This window comes from Brachyhypopomus gauderio, chromosome 14 (assembly GCF_052324685.1).
Source record: "Brachyhypopomus gauderio isolate BG-103 chromosome 14, BGAUD_0.2, whole genome shotgun sequence".
NCBI classification, from domain to species: domain Eukaryota; kingdom Metazoa; phylum Chordata; class Actinopteri; order Gymnotiformes; family Hypopomidae; genus Brachyhypopomus; species Brachyhypopomus gauderio.
This window is the reverse complement of record NC_135224.1, coordinates 1,991,618-2,009,832: the sequence shown is the minus strand read 5'-3', so window position 1 is coordinate 2,009,832 and position 18,215 is coordinate 1,991,618. Positions and strand designations below refer to the sequence as shown.

The 18,215-nt window shown below is 43.1% G+C and overlaps 3 protein-coding genes across 6 annotated transcripts in view; 2 read left to right on the top strand and 1 right to left on the bottom strand.

Moving 5' to 3' along the window:
* The first annotated feature begins 1,663 nt into the window (after positions 1-1,663).
* On the top strand, positions 1,664-2,878 carry LOC143475535 (C-C motif chemokine 4 homolog). Its single transcript, XM_076973402.1, has 3 exons — positions 1,664-1,821; positions 2,146-2,257; positions 2,514-2,878. The coding sequence occupies exons 1-3, from the start codon at positions 1,743-1,745 to the stop codon at positions 2,617-2,619; spliced, it is 297 nt and encodes a 98-aa protein (XP_076829517.1). The 5' UTR covers positions 1,664-1,742; the 3' UTR covers positions 2,620-2,878.
* Positions 2,879-3,856: 978 nt separating this feature from the next.
* LOC143475536 (C-C motif chemokine 4 homolog) lies at positions 3,857-4,954 on the top strand. Its single transcript, XM_076973403.1, has 3 exons — positions 3,857-4,190; positions 4,376-4,487; positions 4,627-4,954. Exons 1-3 carry the CDS (start codon positions 4,127-4,129, stop codon positions 4,730-4,732), a joined length of 282 nt encoding a protein of 93 aa, XP_076829518.1. The 5' UTR covers positions 3,857-4,126; the 3' UTR covers positions 4,733-4,954.
* A 5,462-nt stretch (positions 4,955-10,416) lies between these two features.
* cfap184 (cilia and flagella associated protein 184) overlaps positions 10,417-18,215 on the bottom strand; it is a 9,848-nt gene continuing 2,049 nt past the window's right edge. For 3 of the 4 annotated variants that reach the window (XM_076972470.1, XM_076972469.1, XM_076972467.1), the window contains exons 2-5: positions 15,643-16,942; positions 13,530-14,980; positions 12,446-12,501; positions 10,417-11,579 (exon numbers count right to left, since the gene is read on the bottom strand). In XM_076972470.1, coding sequence (XP_076828585.1) covers positions 14,603-14,980; positions 15,643-16,929 — 1,665 coding nt within the window. In that variant the 5' untranslated portion in view covers positions 16,930-16,942 and the 3' untranslated portion in view covers positions 10,417-11,579; positions 12,446-12,501; positions 13,530-14,602. Of the gene's footprint in view, positions 11,580-12,261; positions 12,502-13,529; positions 14,981-15,642; positions 16,943-18,215 lie in introns of those variants that run through there. The other variant, XM_076972468.1, reaches the window with a different exon arrangement.

The window sequence follows — 18,215 nt, the reverse complement described above, 5'->3', positions numbered from 1 at the left end:
TGTTTGAGAGCGTTTGGCAGGAACTGCGTGCTGCGAAAGCCGCCATATTCCACAGCGTTACCCGCGGTGGTTGATGTGTTGAACAGATCGTGGTGAGACAGCACTCCCTGAAACTCTGGTTTCCTACTCGCTGGTCTATGTGTCACTCTCAGTGCGGTTGATTTCACACAGTGCCTGTGTTGGGCTGACTGACTCCAGTGAATAGGCTTTAATTTGCATTTTGTACATCAGATTATTCGTACACCAGATTATTCGTACACCAGATTATTCGTACACCAGATTATTGGTAGCAGTTCTGTTTGTGCTTGTGTGAGGTTGATCTCTACTGGCTGGTTGGGTTGTCTGTTTCTTCACCTCTGACGGGTTTCTTGTCTGTTTCTACCTGTGTGAGTTGGAGCACTCAGTGCTTTGTCAGCCGAAGACCTGAAACCTGTGTGCAGAGTGCAAATGTGCACATCACCTCTCACATGCAGCCACAACCCCCCCCCCCCCCCCCCCCCCCTCCATGCTCACCACAACCTGGACTGCAGAGACTGTAGCAACACAGCTCTGTGGTCTTTTCTCATCATGCCCTCCTTCTCTCTCTCTCTATCTCTCATCTCTCTTACCCTCTCTCCTCTTTCTCTTTCGTCTCCCTCTTATCTTCTCTCCCCCTCTCTTTCTCTCTCTCTCCCCCCTCTCTCCCCTCCATCTCTCTCTCTCTCTCTCTCTCTCTCTCTCTCTCTCTCTCTCTCTCTCTCTCTCTCTCTCTCTCTCTGTGTCACTCCATCATATCACCTTCAAGATCAGCTGGCCCTCACTGGCAATTATGTAATAGTCTCAAGGATTAAAAGCGTTTTGTTTGTTTGTTATAATATAATGTTCACTTTATTCAGTGATGGTAAAACGAGGACTGTGGAGATCAGATGTTGCGTGTCTGTGCACCTCCTGCATCACGTAAACTATCCCAATAACACATCTGTGGTGAAAACATCTGGACGCTAATCAGCACGTGTTCGTCGCTGCTCTTCCCAGTCCAAACGTGCGGTGTTTTGTTGCTTTAGGGTTTTTCTCCGTAATTGTTTTAGCTGTGTTGTCCTGTGACGGGTTACTGCATCTGCTGGCGCATGTGCGTGTGTGAGAATCAATAACAGCGCCACACGCCCGGCGGACACGCTGACCGACCTAATGCTGCTGTCCAGTACGTCACTGTCCCCATGCAAACACTGGTGAAGTAATAATGAAGTATGTTATACTGGTCACCCCAGCCTGTTTATTTATTGTTTCTGTTTTGTATTTATTTTTAATTCTCTTTCTATGTTCTAATATGGTGTTGCAAGGGACCTAGTTACGTTCATATAGAGAACCGACTGCACAGTTTGGAGTGTAAACAAAACTATTGTTTTACTCAAATAAAGCTGTACGTATGCATTTTATTTTTGCGTGTTGGGATTTAACGTGTTTTAACGTTGCTTGGTCATGTGAGCTCATGTGACGACACATTCTGCGCAGTATTGTTTTCTCGCCAGCGTGCAAACCACAGTTTCCTGTGGAAGAAACACTTTTCTCTCTTTAGTCGAAGTGGAACGTACCGTCGCCCACGAGCTGCCCCCTACCCCACACCCCCCCTACCCCACATCCCCCCCCCCCCCTCCCCTCCCCACACCGACTCATCCGCTCATAAAATATAAAACTGAGCACAAGGTGTAACTGCACCACTTGACACCTTTCCTCGCCCGTGTTGTCTGGACCGAACCGGAGTGATGCCCCGTCTTCTTCCTCGTGCTCTCCTGCTGGGCCTGCTGCTGGTCGCCTGCCTGCAGCTCAGTGTAATGGGCAACAGTAAGTTCATGTTCAGTCAGGTGGAGATGTTTGACATCTTCATTTAAAACTATAAGTAATCAACGATTATGCTATGTGGTAAAACGACTATGGCACAAGGCAGATAACTTTTTCCTTACTTGGAGACGATCTTGATCAATTTTTCTGTACTAATTTATATACCTAATATCTGTACTGATATCTGGTCATTAATATGCAGATTTGTTCAATTTACTAAAAATTTACTTTGAAGCCTACAGTTTTTGATTCAGTCACGAGTTTAAACGCCACTGGGGTTTCATTGATGATGATAACCTGAAAGAATGATTCATCTTCTCCATTTAGACGCCAAAGGCCCACAGGAATGCTGCTTCAGGTTCTTTGCGAAACCGATCCCCGTAAAGGTCATCGTGTCTTACGAGGAGACCAGATCAGACTGCCCAAAAGCGGGAGTCATGTATGTTTTCATTAATAACATCAATCTTCATTTATAGTTCGTTAATGAATTAATTTCACAGCGAGAGGACATTGTTTTTAATTATTTCTACGTGTTTCCACTTAACCTAGACTACCGATATTTAAAGAGAATAAATTTTCATAATTTAACATATTTAGAGTACATGTAAACCATTAATTCGGAACGCTAAGTAAAAATGAATGAATTAGGATGAAGGAAAATGTCAATATATGAATACGTGTTGTCACCCCTGCAGTTTTACTGTGAAGAAAGGAGCTCGTCTGTGCGTGGATCCCGGATTCAAGTGGGTGCAGAACGCCATTAACAGAATAGATCAGCTCACGGTGGAAGCATCAACTTAAACTCCTTTGGATTGTCATGTTTTCTCTCTTCTAATGTCTTCATACTGCACTTTTACTAGAGCATATGCCTGCTTATTACAGCAGCACCTCGCTTGGCTAGGATGAGAAATCATGTTCTAATTCGGCTTTAACCATAAATCTCTACCTCTGATGAGGCATTATTATAACAAATAGAGCTGCATTTAATATATTGTTTTGTCATGTTAAACTAACATGTTATTACCATTAAAGTGTTACTGTTTAAAATTTTGTTGAATCAAACCACACACACACACATTATGAAATAAGTTGAACAGTTTAATACAACATGTTCCACACGTGCAGTCACCGGACCAAAACTACATAAAAACGTCTTGAAAATGTCAACAAACCTATAAATTACAAAACACTGACGTCAAAATGTGTCTAAGCTACGCTGGTCTATATATAACTTATACATTTGACATAATACTGTAAAATGTTGAAAGTATTGCGCTTACTGTAATGGGGACAATACTGGATATTGTATTTACTGGACTGAATGGGTCCTGGAGGTCTACAGGAGATTTAATACACACTGATGTCAACGCACCACTGTAGGTCTGTGTGACTCATTCACACACTACTACGCTGCAATATAGCAACTTGATGTAATATATTTCATCACATCTCGAGAGTTTAGTGTCCGTGGTATATTAGTTACACAATATTTTTAGAAATGATATTTTAAGTAGGCTAATAATCTGTGGGATATATTGTATTTGGACATGGAGCCCCCCCATCACAGCACTGATAATAATAATAATAATAATAATCTTTATTTGTATAGCACCTTTCATACATACATGCAACTCAAAGTGCTTTATAGAATAAATAAAAAGAAACATTAAAAGGAAGCAAAGATAAGACAAAAAGAAAATGTTAAAAGAAATTACAGATAAAAAGGAAACAAACAATAAAATAATGACAAATTATAAAATAATAAATAATGTAATATAAGTATTAAAATAACAAAATGTAACAAAATAATGTTAAAAAAAGTAAAGTAAATAATAATAATCTGGAAAACTATTAAAATGATTAGAACAGAGTTAGAGTTTAACTAAAAGCATATCTAAACAGCAAGGTTTTGAGACTCTTCTTGAAGCTGTGCAAGGATGAAATGCCTCTGAGCTCTTCAGGAAGAGACGCCAGTGAGGAGTCGGTTCACGTGTATTCACTGCTACAACTCCAGCTCTGTCCAGTGTAGCTGATTTTGAATGGATCTGCTTTAAGGTTTATGAAGCATATGCGTTCATCGCATATTAAATTGATTTAATCTTCTCCGACAAAGACGCGGATGCTGAGCTCACGTGCGCAGGTGGGACCCGCGAGCGCGTTTCCTGCAGCACGTTCGTCACCCTCGAGCTGCCCACTTCACCCAGTACCACTCCCCTCATACGCGCATATAACCGAGCGAGAGGTGCTGTTTCCCCACTGGTGATATCTTCATCAGAGATCTTCACCTCCTCCAGCCGCAGCTGCAGTCATGAAGCTTCTGCTCGTCAGCCTGCTGGTGGTGGCCTGCCTCCGCACATGCGCACTGGGCATCAGTAAGTTGAAGCTCGTCCTCCAGCGCTTAATAGCAATAATCACTTATTTCATCTGCATTTTCATTAGATATTTGTTATTTTTTCATTATTATCATTGAATATAAATTCAATAGTTTTTAATTTGCTATCATCATTAGGCCTATTATTTTTGTTATTGATTTATATTATTATTATTATTCACACAGATGCAAATGGACCAGATATATGTTGTTTCAGTTTTTATGAGCATAGAATCCCCGTAAACGCCATTACCACATACGAGACGACGAGATCGGAGTGTCCAAAACCTGGAGTTGTGTAAGTTCCCCTCACACCCTCTCCCCACCCGTCTTTACATCTTTATATATATAATATTTATATAAATTCTTATATATATATATATATAAATTCTTTTTTATATATATATAATTCAATGTTTTTATTTTCTTCTCCGCAGTTTCACCACCAAGAAGGCGGCGCGTATGTGCGCAGATCCTGGTCTTACATGGGTGAGGGAGGCCATGAAAAAAATCAACAGGCGAGATTTAGAAATTTCAATCTAATCTGACTCGAGTTATTACATTCACTTTTAAAATCTGACATTAACTCGCACTTTCTTAAAGTCTAAAGTGGCTAAATACGATAATCAAACGTCTCTGAACACGCTGGAGGGATGAATCTTAAGTTTGCATTATAACATGACTACGTTCATGAATTTTATTAATAATTTCTATTTTAATATGAAACCTATTGTTCAATAAACACACAAATAAAAACATCGTGTCTTGTCTTGTTTATTATTAAAGCCGAGTACGAGACTGTAGCGCGAGACGCCGCGCACGCGCAAGAGCGCTAAATCTTCTCAGATGTGTATCGATATCACAAACAAAAACATGACTAGATAGATAGATAGATAGATAGATAGATGTACTCTGTACAATGGCGCCACCTGCTGTACACATATGAAGACACAACACAACAGTAACGGTCACGCGCACCAAATCAACTAATCACGATAAACGCTCGTGCCCAAGAAATAATCAATGCGGCATTTCCATCAGAGGCTTTAATTAGTGGTTGGAGAACATGGCCATGGTTGTAGTTGGACATGACTGGTTTGTAGGTATTACTGTAGTTTAGTGACAGGACCGAGAAAGGGCGCTGATGTATTCGCATTAGTGACATTAGTGCGAAACCGAGCGAAAGATTTGAGGTTGGACGAGTTATGTGGTCACCGTGTGTCTATGCAGAAACCAAAACCCCACAGGAAACACAGCAGTGAATAACTAAAGCAGTATTGGTTTCCATTTTAAATGGTCGATTATATTTCGTTGTGGAGGGTTAAGTGGGCTACGAGTTGGACAAGGTTGGGAACCCCCGGTATAGTCAGATATAGTCAGATATAGACACCCCGGTATAGACAGATATAGACACCCCCCGCTATTGTCAGATATAGACACCCCCAGTATTGTCAGATATAGACACCCCCCGCTATAGACAGATATATACACCCCCGGTCAGAGTTGTATAGTAACGAAGTAGAACTACTTCACTACTGTACTTAAGTACTAAAATGTTGTATCTGTACTTTACTGGAGTATTATTTTTTTCTCCTACTTCCACTTTTACTTCACTACATATTTTCCATCAGTTTAATACTTTTACTCCGATACATTTTTTATGTGCTGTATAGTTACTCGTTACCAGGGGCGAGGCTAGGGTATTTTTAGTGGTGCTAGAGCACCACCGTGAAGTTGCTCAGCACCCCCTTGCTCAACACATTTTTTAAATATTATATTATGCAAAAACCTTGCTCTGCACCTGCGCAATACTTTGGTATTGTGCCTCTGTGAGCACTGGGGGCTGGGCACCCCTAATGACCAGATCCTAAAGCCTGGTTTATACTCGACGCGCCGCGAGCGGCGCGAGGGTCCGCGCGGCGAAAATGACGTAATCGCGGTGGCTCCGCCCGTGCGCGAGGGCCTCGCGCGCTGTCGCGGCGCGAGGTCGTGCACCTCTCGAACTTCGCGCGCGCGCCGCGCTTCAGCGCGATGGACAAAGTCATGTTTGCCGGGTTCATACACCTAAACAAGGTGGAATTAAAGCACTTGTACGTCACTTTAAAGGTCCATTTCAACATTTCCCAGCACGTTAAACTTAATTAAGTTAAATATTTATACATATACTCGAAATGAATCGAAATAATTCGCTTTTTTATCACATTATTTAATGGTTGTTTATTTTCAAAACGCCCAATCTTAACGTCTTCACGTTCTCTCATGTTTCGTCCTGGAATTACAAGAGGCTCGTATTTGTTAACGTAATTTCAACATTTTAATGTACTTTAGCCTAAATTCCAGCACTTTTCAAACCCGAAACACAAAGCAACATTAAAATGCGTCAGGTAAATGTTCATTCCCTTTTTTTTTGAGGGGTGTTTCTTTACACTACCACATATAGTTTCGGACAACATTGCAAAGTCATATTTATGTTTGATACCTAATGTATATATACGGTCTCTGGTCAGGTAAAAATGTTCTTTCACCGGTTTTGCAGAGGTTTTTTATTCTCCACTGCCACCTATCGCCACCTATCGTTTCGGAGAACACTGCAGCGACGCTCGCGACGTTCGCGAAAGTATAAACGCCTACACCGCTCGCGCAGGGTCGCGCGAGGTGGGCGGAGCCGCGCGCTACAGTCACTCGCGAAAGTATAAACCAGGCTTTAAATCGCCCCTGCTCGTTACAATTATAAACGTTAGCTGGCGCTGTCACCGGGTCAAGCGATCAGGCTTGTGAGAAAACTGCGCATGCTCCGGTCGCGTCTCGTTTACTCTGTTGCTGCCTTCACTCAACACTTCGTAATCTAGGTTCACTTGACACGTCGTGACTGCCGCAAGGGTCCGCGCGGCAAAAATAACGCAATCGCGGTGGCTCCGCCCATGCGCGTTGGCCACGCGCGGTTGCGTCGCGAGGTCGTGCACCTCTCGATTTTTGTGCGTGCGAAGTTACGAGGTGGAATTCATGCACTTGTACGGCACTTTGAAGGACAATTTCAGTATCTTCCAGCACCTTCAGCTTGATTTACATGTTTATACAAATACACATACAGGGTTGCCAACTTTTGACGTTCGCTTGGAGTGAGATTTTAACCTGGAGCCGGTGGCGAGTGTATTTTGTTGAGCGGGGGGGGGGGGGCGAACGTAAAATGGACACGATTTTCCTGAACTTTAACCTTTCCCATGATTCGTAGCTGAATCCGGTTGTTGGTTTCCGGTTGTAGTGTTTACGTTAAGAGTGAATCAGAAAGTGGACGTTCGTTGCGGATTTATTAATAAAACATGGCCAAGAATACTAGGTGGCTGCACAGTACGAGCGATTTAAAAAGTTGTGGTGACTGTGTTTTAACAGTGCCCCACCCCTCCGCGCTCTCAGAGTGGGTTGATAACATGAAGCTGTGGCCTGAAGTTAGCGATATTGATATAGTCAATTACTTCGTCTTTCCCGAAGGCGTAGATGGCGAAGAGCTACGGAATTATAAAAGAACAGAGGCATACAACTACCTTTATAGCAACAAAATAGGAAATGTATTGTATAAAAAACATGGTGATTTCATTTTTTTAAAGCTGAGGTAGAGCCAAGTGAGACCGTGAGCCGAGGTAAACATCAGGCGTGGGTAATGCTGAGGGAGAGTGGAGTAGTGGAGACAGTGGGTTACTCGTGCATTGCAGAACGTATGTTGTGAAACATTGAAAAACAATAAATTATATGTATAATATCTCGTTTGTTTGTAGTTTTACTTTTACTATAACTGTTTGTAGATCCGTTTGGCTCATGCGAACTATTCGTCTCTTCTTTTGGGGTGGTCTATCGTAACCCAAATACAGCTCCGGGTCAGGATGCAGCTCTGTAGGCTTCTTTTCAACAAAGTGAAACGAGCAAACATATATCCTCTTCGGATGGTATTTCAGTTTTAAAACTGCAAGCCACGCTAGGCTCCTTCCCTTCGGTATGGAATGCAAAGCAAAACGTAGTTACTTGGATATCCCCGCATGATCATGATTGAGCCGCGGACATTTTTCTCCGGTCGCGCTGTCTAATAATGCCAGGTTCACACTACACGACTTTTCAGTCGTCAGGTTTTTGTGCCGTTCGCACTACATGACTGGTTGTGCTGTAATCGCGAGTCTTTCAGTTGTTGTGGCTTTCACACTACATGACTGATCGGCGACGCGGGCTCACAAAGACTCTCAGTCGCCGACCGGGCTAGATATTAAACATGCTAGATATCTGCCGGTCGTCTGCGATGAGTCGGCGATGGCTCGGCGAGCGTCTTTCAGCAGTTCACACTACAGGACTGAGCGAGCGACGAGTGATCGCCGATTTGCCTCCGACCACAGTTTCTGTCGGCGATCTACAAAAAACAGTCGGCGACTGAAAAACCAGCCTAAGATCGTGTAGTGTGAACCGGGCATAAGCGAGGTCAGTGATCGCAAGCGCGCTGTAAATAAATCGCTGTTTTAATCGGTTTGTAGGAGGTTCTTCCCAGAGTTTTGGTAATATGACATAATTGAATGTCCACTTTCTCTCATCCCGTTAGAAGAACTCGCATTTCGTGCTCCTGTTTCTTTTTGAGCCTGCTTGAATTTTAACTTCGCATTTGGACCATTCAAAAACATTATGGGACTGTTCAAAAGATATTAATAGATACGTGGACCGTTACATTATATTCTTGTTTATTGTTTCCTGACGTTTCATCCCAGTCTGTAGTTTAAGGTAGTTTTTAAGGGTCCCAAGACAACGTGTTGGTCCGATGAACCATGATCACGGCGGGCACTAGCCACATGGTAAAACTAGCGCACATTTCTTGATCACAAGATGTAGGTTAATTGCATTAAAAAATACAGACGATTTAAATTTGAATATCTTTGGACTGGCTTGATCAAATTTGACAATTAAGGCATCTTTTTTGTTATATTGTGCTGCATCTAATAAAATTATTTTAAATGTGATTAAGTAATGTTGAAAAAAATATCCAAGTTACTACAAAAGGAGCCGGACGCGGACAGTGTTTACGAAGCTGCTGGTGTTCAAAGCATATACTTTCCAACAACAACTTCAATTTTTTGAGTTGTTATGGCACCCGACAAGGGAACATGTCGAGCCTGAGCTCATACTTGAAGCACGTAATCGGTGTCAAAGCCAGTTTTATTCGTCTCACTAGCAATGTTTTGGTTAGCGATGCTGAAACGCTAGCGAGACCGGAACTAATAAACCGGGGAACGGAAATAGTGAGACGTCATGGCAACCCCCATTGGGATTCCAGGAAAAAGGTGGATATTCTAAATTATTCCAAATAATTCGCTTTTTAGCCTATCTCATTAAAAGAGATGGTACCGTGTTTGGTAACAGCAGAAGAGCGCAGTAAGCACTAGTTAGGTTAGATATCTTAGCTAACTAACCTATTATGTTCATGGCGTGCTGCAGAATTCACTTAACATTAGCTGTCAATAAAGGTGCTGACTAATCATGTGTCCATTTTTATAGTGTAGTGTTTTTATAGGGTAAGGGCATTTATTGAGGGTAAACGCATGGCAGTAGGCTCACCCTTAGAATCCGACGGACGGATTTTATGTCCAAAATACATCTCGTTTTCTCAGCTAAATTAAGGCGAATTTGTACTTCTGCGTCAAACCTACGACGTAGCGTGACATAGGTTATCTGTTTTTTGTGTACGAAGTGTTAACCCCAGTTTTTAAAGTACATACAGAACACTTGTATTTGTGATCTTTGACATCTTTGATTTGTAAGTGATAAATAAAAACGATTGATAATCAAACTTTGATGGCTTTCTTTAATTAATTCAAAACACAATACTTGTAATTTTTACTTTCAGTACTTGAGTAATAAATTTTAGACTAAACTACTTGCAATACTTAAGTACAAAAAATGCTGAATACTTCTTTATTTCTACTTAAGTAAGGTTTTTAAAGAACACTTCAACTTCTACTCAAGTAAATTTTTTGATAGAGTACTTGTACTTTTACTCAAGTATGGGTCTCAAATACTTTATACAACACTGCCCCCGGTATAGACAGATATAGACACCCCGGTATAGGCAGATATAGACACCCCCGATATAGACACCCCCCGGTATTGTCAGATATAGACACCCCCAGTATAGACAGATATAGACACCCCAGATATAGACACCCCCCCCCCAGTATTGTCAGATATAGACACCCCAGTATAGATAGATATAGACACCCCCAGTACTGACAGATATAGACACCCCTGGTATAGGCAGGAACTGACAGATATAGACACCCCCGGTATAGTCAGGTACCGACCGACAGATATAGACACCCCCGGTATTGTCAGGTACCGACCGACAGATATAGACACCCCCGGTATAGTCAGGTACCGACCGACAGATATAGACACCCCCGGTATAGTCAGGTACCGACTGACAGATATAGACACCCCCAAATTGAGGCAAGTTGCCCAAGGCACCTTGAGCACTACAAAATGACACTAAACAGAACACTAACTAGTAAAGTGGGAACTGGGACAATGACTCACATCAAATCACCAACAGCTACAGTACTAAATGCTGCAAATGTGCAGACCAGGACATTATACCTTTACATCACCGGCGACCTGAAGCTGCGCAGAAGACGAGTCCCAGCTGTCTGCGCACGTCGCTGCGTTTCTGCACGAGCCCACCTACAGCTGTTTAGTCCACGATGTGCACACGTGACTCGAGTCGTGGAAATAAGTGGAGGTGGGAGCTAGCGCAGACTCCTAGATCACTGCCTGCACTGAGGACACGTGGGTTTGGGAGCTAGCGCAGACTCCTAGATCACTGCCTGCACTGAGGACACGTGGGTTTGGGAGCTAGCGCAGACCCCTAGATCACTGCCTGCACTGAGGACACGTGGGTTTGGGAGCTAGCGCAGACCCCTAGATCACTGCCTGCACTGAGGACACGTGGGTTTGGGAGCTAGCGCAGACCCCTAGATCACTGCCTGCACTGAGGACACGTGGGTTTGGGAGTCAGGCATGTTAGACCCATTCTGACTTGTTCTGACCAGTGAGTCTTTTACTATCAAAGACACTCCATGCCCTAAAACATTAGCTATACGCTGATGCCACTGTTGCTATGACAGTAACATACTGTATGTAAAACGGAGCCACTATACTACGCTTACTAAATGTTCCCCATTACTGTAGGATCATTTACTGGGAATGTTTAACAAGGGCCTTGTGTGATAGTTGTTTTCCTTGTGAGAAGGCCACAATCCACCTTGAGAACCAGTCAACTATGACCAGGGGTCTGTGGGTCTGCTGATGAGCTGTTGACAGTGACGTTCAAGAGGAGATGAAACTGGCCCACAAGCACATGGGAAATCTGAAACAAAAGTCAGCAGTTAGTAAACCCCCATCTCTGTGACACTGGAGTTAGTAAACCCCAGGGTGAGTTAGTAAACCCCAGGGTGAGGTAGTAAACCCCTGGGTGAGGTAGTAAACCCCGGGGTGAGGTAGTAAACCCCGGGGTGAGGTAGTAAACCCCTGAGTGAGGTAGTAAACCCCCGGGGTGAGTTAGTAAACCCCAGGGTGAGTTAGTAAACCCCAGGGTGAGGTAGTAAACCCCTGGGTGAGGTAGTAAACCTTGGGGTGAGTTAGTAAACCCCGGGGTGAGGTAGTAAACCCCTGGGGTGAGGTAGTAAACCCCTGGGTGAGTTAGTAAATATCTGGGTGAGTTAGTAAATCTCGGAGTAACTATCTCTATGACACTGCAGCAGGGTCAGTAAACCCTAGAGCAAATAATCTACAACCATCTACTATCTACGAGATTTTAGAGTGTGTCTGTGGGAATGTTTACCCATTTGTCCAGAAGAGCATTTGTGAGGTCAGAGGGGGCATGGCTTGTAATCTCTGTTGTAGTCCATCCCAAAGGTGTTGAGTGGGGTTGAGTCCCCCAGTTGAGTGGGGGGACTCATATGCTAACTTACATTTACATTTATGGCATTTGGCAGACGCCCTTATCCAGAGCGACTTACATTTTTAATCTCATTTTTTATACAAGTGAGCAATTGAGGGTTAAGGGCCTTGCTCAGGGGCACCTCAGTCATAGCCTCAGGTCTGGGAATTGAACCCGGGACCCTTCGGTCACAAGACCAGTTCCCTAACCACCAGGCCATGACTGCCCTTAACTTGTCTCAATACAGTCAGCCAGCACACCAGAAACTGGTAAAGAGCTTCAATGTAATTCACCTCATTGCAGAAAAAGGATCAGGTGTTTATGTAGTTATCAGCCAACCTCTTCAACCCTATCAGAATCAGAAATACTTTATTGATCCCCGGGGGGAAATTGCACTTATTACAGTAGCAACCTATATAGGTATAAGCACTCCCAAGAAGTAAATTACAGCAAGAAAAATTTGATGTGATCAATACACAGACAGCGTGGAGGTTTGAGGAGTAGGCCTACACGAGTGCCCAGGTGTGATTAGACATCACAGAGTGACACAACAGAAAGAAATAAATCAATTAGCACAATCAAAATAAGCAGGTGTCTAATCACAATCAAGCCTGCAAGTAGTATCTATCTAGAGAGGGTGAGTTCTGCTATCCTCTATGGTGTCTTTGTAAATAGCGCCATCTGTTGGACAGTCTGAAATACAGCCGATGCAGTGACGTGAGTGAATGGTAGTTCCTGTAGTAACTGGTTATATATTCATGTGACCATATCAGTCATGTACTTTTGAGAACATTTTCTAAGCAATTCCATATTATAACATTTACATTTATATTCAAATATACTTTCGTTTATATATCTGTGAGGAAGAAAAGCTACTCTTTACTCATTGATGTGTGATAATTTGACAATGTTATTATGTTCTGATCTGAATGGCGCCTGGTCTCTTGTGCTGCTGGCTGTCTCTCTATCTCTGTCTCTCTGTTTCTCTCTCTCTGTCTATTCATTCTTTTATCTTAAACCAGAGGTTCAATACACAGAACGATTCTGGTAGCGTTCCAGGTGCAGAAGAGTATTCATTTCTGAGAACGCTGCAGGTGTACAGGTGACTCAGATCCTGAACAGTTCTATTCTACACCTGTGTGTAGATGTATTCTGTTCAGATACATATTTATATTCCTTACATACTTGCCCCATGCATATGTACTTATATATATATATATATATATATATATATATATATATATATATATATATATATATATATATATATTTATATACAAGTATACTTGTGTATATATATATTTATATACATGTACTTAAATACATATGTACTTATATGTATATGTAGTTATATACATATGTACTTATATTCCTCACCTTTATTTACTTTATTCCCGTCCTCTTTCACTCTGTAGTTCCCCAGTGTGTCTCTCTGCACCCCTGCATCTCAGTGTGTGAACACTGACCAAGGTCAGTCACATCGGTCTGACTTTTACTTTCTGGCCAACCAGAGAATAGTTTTTCAGAGGAAGTTCAATGCATGTAAGAACCTTCTGCACATGTTTTAGGTTTGTATCTATAATACTTTAGGTGGAGGTCTGATTCATCACACCAGTTTTAGATTGTGGCCTGATTAACTACACCAGATTAGATAGAGGTCTGATTAATTACACCAGATTTAGGTGGTTTTAATTAATCACACCAGCTTTATTTGTACATATGATTAATCACACCATCTTAGCTGGAGGTCTAGTTAATTACAACATCTTAAGTAGAGGTCTGATTAATCACAACATCTTAAGTGGAGGTCTCTTTAATCACAACATCTTGAGTGGAGGTCTGATTAATCACAACATGTTAAGTGGAGGTCTGATTAATCACAACATCTTGAGTGGAACATCTCTCAAATTTTCTCCTTACTCCTGATGCTTAACTCTGCGTGCATGTGTGTGTGCGTGCGTGTGTGTGTGTTTTCTCTATGTGTGCATGTGTGCTCTGACACCATCTTTGACTCTAACCTACTGTACTGGTGGGGATACATCCTGTGAGTAGATGACAAAGCACTTTTGTAAGTTGCTCTGCATAAGTGCATCTGCTAAATAACAAAACTGTAAATTGTAAATGAGTGTGAACGAGTGTGTCATTGTGTGTGTGAACGTGTGTGTCCCTGTGTGTGTGTGCGCCATTAATTTGCTGTTCTCAGCTTTTTTCTGGACCACTGCACCCCTAATGCTTTGCTGTGTGTGTGTGTGTGTGTGTCAGTGTGTGTGTGTCAGTGTGTGTGTGTCCGCGTGTGTGTGTGTTTGTGTGTGTGTGTGTGTGTCAGTGTGTGTGTGTGTCAGTGTGTGTGTCCGCGTGTGTGTGTGTTTGTGTCTGTGTGTGTGTGTCAGTGTGCGTGTGTGTCAGTGTGTGTGTCCGCGTGTGTGTGTGTTTGTGTCTGTGTGTGTGTGTCAGTGTGCGTGTGTGTCAGTGTGTGTGTCCGCGTGTGTGTGAGCCAGAGCTCTGCTGTTCTCCACTCTTCTCCGCATGCCCGCCCCCCTGACGCTGAGCTCGGCGTGTCGTCTCTTCAGTGTCTCCAGCTGCTCCTCCAGGACGTTGCACACGTCCACCTTCTCCTCGAAGTCACGGAGCAGCGTGACGTTTCCCAGCAGGCCACAGCGCTGGCGCAGACGCAGGTTGTCCGTCCGCAGCGCGTCTCTCGCCTGCCTGGTCCGCGTCAGAACGTCCCGCCCCCGAGCCAGCGCCGTCTCCAGCTGCGCCAGCCGCACCCGCCCGGCCCGGTTCTCCACCTGCATGTACTCCACCTTCTCCTTCACGTGGCTCAGCACCTGAGAGCAGACGCACACTGTGGCTGAACTCCAAACCACTCTGCACTCCCTACTCCCTACATCCAAGTGCACTAAGTACAAGTGCACTGCATGTCAAAAGGGCCGTTCGTTTATCAGCCCTCCTTGAGGCTAGAGTCGGGGAGACAAAGTTTTGGCACCTTTTATTTATAGAAAAGAATAGTTATTAAATATGCAGAATACTTTCCTCAGTGAAAATTACAAAAGACATTTACTTCCTGCCTCCAGAGAGGATGAAACCACGATGAATAAGACTAACATCAAGACTGAGCTTCTCTACTGACAATAATAGTCAACGTGTGAAGGCTCAGAATTGCCAAATGGTGCAAATGGTGTGTGAGTGTGTGAGTCTGAGTTTGAGTCTGAGTTTAAGTCTAAGTTTGAGTTTATGAGTCTGAGTTTATGACAGCATATGCCAAGAGGACACCAGTCCTCTCCAATGTCTGGGATGGGGTTCTGAATTTTTACTCATACATCAAAACTACCACAGCACCACTACTGACTGATCCAATGTTGATCTTAAAACCACAGACTTTTTGACTGTATGGCTTAAAATAAGTACTTCCTAATTAGAATATGTTTAATTATATTCCAATTTCATTAAAGTCTAAAAAGGCTGAGCTCTTTAGATCAGAGTGGCGTACCTGCACCGTGCTGGTGATCTCCTTCCTCAGTTTGAGGAGTTCCTCGTTACGCTCCTCAATCTTCTCGCTGTAGGTATGATTCTCAATCTTCAGCTGCTCGAAGTCGATGAGGTTCACGCCCTCGTCCAGCTCCTCCTTGTCCATCAGCGTTGCCTCCAGCTCCTGCACCTTCATCTTCATCTTGATGTTCTTCAGTCTGACGGCGGCGAGGTCTTCCTCGCGCTTCTGCTCGGCCTCCCCGAGCCTCTCTGCCTCAGCCTGGGCCGCCTGCCTGCCCAGCGTACGGGTCAGCGCCATGACGACGACCTCACGCCTGACCTCCGCCCAGGTCTTCCACTCCTGCACCACCTGCTCCACCTTCTCCTGGTGCTGCTGTCGCAGCTGCTCTGTCTGCTGCAGGTGGAGATCTGAGTCACGGTGCTGCTGTCGCTTCAGGTCCAACATGGTGTCCAGGAGCTCCCGGTAGGTCTGCTCCAGCTGGGAGGGGTCGGTGGTCCTGCGTGGCTCGTTGGAGGTCTTCCTGCAGACCTGCTGGAGTAGGCGGAGCTGCACCTGACGGTTACGCAGTATGAGCTCGTCCCTGTCGGCCTGCAGCTCACACAAAGCCTTCAACTGCTCCGCCTCCATCCGTTCTGACGTGGTTTGCTCCGCCTCAATCCGTTCTGCTGTGGTTTGCTCCGCCTCCAGCTGTCCTGTTGTGGTTTGCTCCGCCTCCAGCTGTCCTGTTGTGGTTTGCTCCGCCTCCATCTGTTCTGACGTGGTTTGCTCCGCCTCCAGCTGTCCTGTTGTGGTTTGCTCCGCCTCCATCTGTTCTGAAGTGGTTTGCTCCGCCTCCATCCGTTCTGCTGTGGTTTGCTCCGCCTCCAGCTGTCCTGTTGTGGTTTGCTCCGCCTCCATCCATTCTGCCGTGGTTTGCTCCGCCTCCATCTGTCCTGCTGGCCTGTAGCTCTCCCATTCAGGGATGGTGGGGGCCAGAGTCTCTTCCTCCTCCTCCTCTTCCTCTCCATCTTCCTCTGGCATAGTGGTGGTGATGATGGTGGAGGTGGGCAGTTCTGTTCCCATAGCAACCTCTGGCTCCTCCCCACCACCCTGTTGGTCAGCGGTCTCTGCTGGAGTCTCCACGGTAACGTCTACGTCGTCCTCTGCTACAGAGCGTCTCCTGTCCTCTCCCTTGGGCTGAGTGGGGTGTGTGGTTTCTTCCACCGCCTGTGTCCCGCGTGCAGGATCACACTGTTGGGTATGTCCTGCAGATGTAACAGGACTCACCTCACGAAGAGACTGATCCATTTCAGGGCTTCACCTGTGAAAGTCATGTGTTATTGGTAAGAAATACAGCTGCTGTTAATACTGATTCATTATCTTTAGTATAGTTTTATGTATGTATGTATGTATCTATCTATCTATCTATATATATACATACATATATATATACAGCTGCTGTTAATACTGATTCATTATCTTTAGTATAGTTTTATGTATGTATGTATGTATCTATCTATCTATCTATCTATATATATACATACATATATATATACAGCTGCTGTTAATACTGATTCATTATCTTTAGTATAGTTTTATGTATGTATGTATGTATCTATCTATCTATATCTATATATATACATACATATATATATACAGCTGCTGTTAATACTGATTCATTATCTTTAGTATAGTTTTATGTATGTATGTATGTATCTATCTATCTATCTATCTATATATATACATACATATATATATACAGCTGCTGTTAATACTGATTCATTATCTTTAGTATAGTTTTATGTATGTATGTATGTATGTATCTATCTATCTATCTATATCTATACATACATATATATATATATACAGCTGCTGTTAATACTGATTCATTATCTTTAGTATAGTTTTATGTATGTATGTATGTATCTATCTATCTATCTATCTATATATATACATACATATATATATACAGCTGCTGTTAATACTGATTCATTATCTTTAGTATAGTTTTATGTATGTATGTATCTATCTATCTATCTATATCTATACATACATATATATATATACAGCTGCTGTTAATACTGATTCATTATCTTTAGTATAGTTTTATGTATGTATGTATGTATGTATCTATCTATCTATATACAGTTGTGATCAAATTTATTCAACCCCCACTGAAATAAAGTGTTTTGGCCAGTTTGACATTGATTTTGATCATTTCAGTCATCTTATTTACAATTATATCAAAGAGGCACTTATAAATTAGACAAACATAACATAATATTTATGATGGAATAACCACAAATGTCTTTACTGTGCTCACATCATTATCAGTTTTATTCAACCCCCTAGTGACATTATTTTTTAGTACTTAGTACAACATCCTTTTCCAGTTATGACAGCTTTCAAGCGTGAAGCATAGCTTGACACAAGTGTCTTGCAGCGACCTATGGGTATCTTAGCCCATTCTTCATGGGCAAAAGCCTCCAGTTCAGTCACATTCTTAGGCTTGCGCACTGCAACTGCCTTCTTTAGGTCCCACCAGAGGTTCTCAATTGGATTTAAGTCTGGTGATTGCGATGGCCACTCTAGAA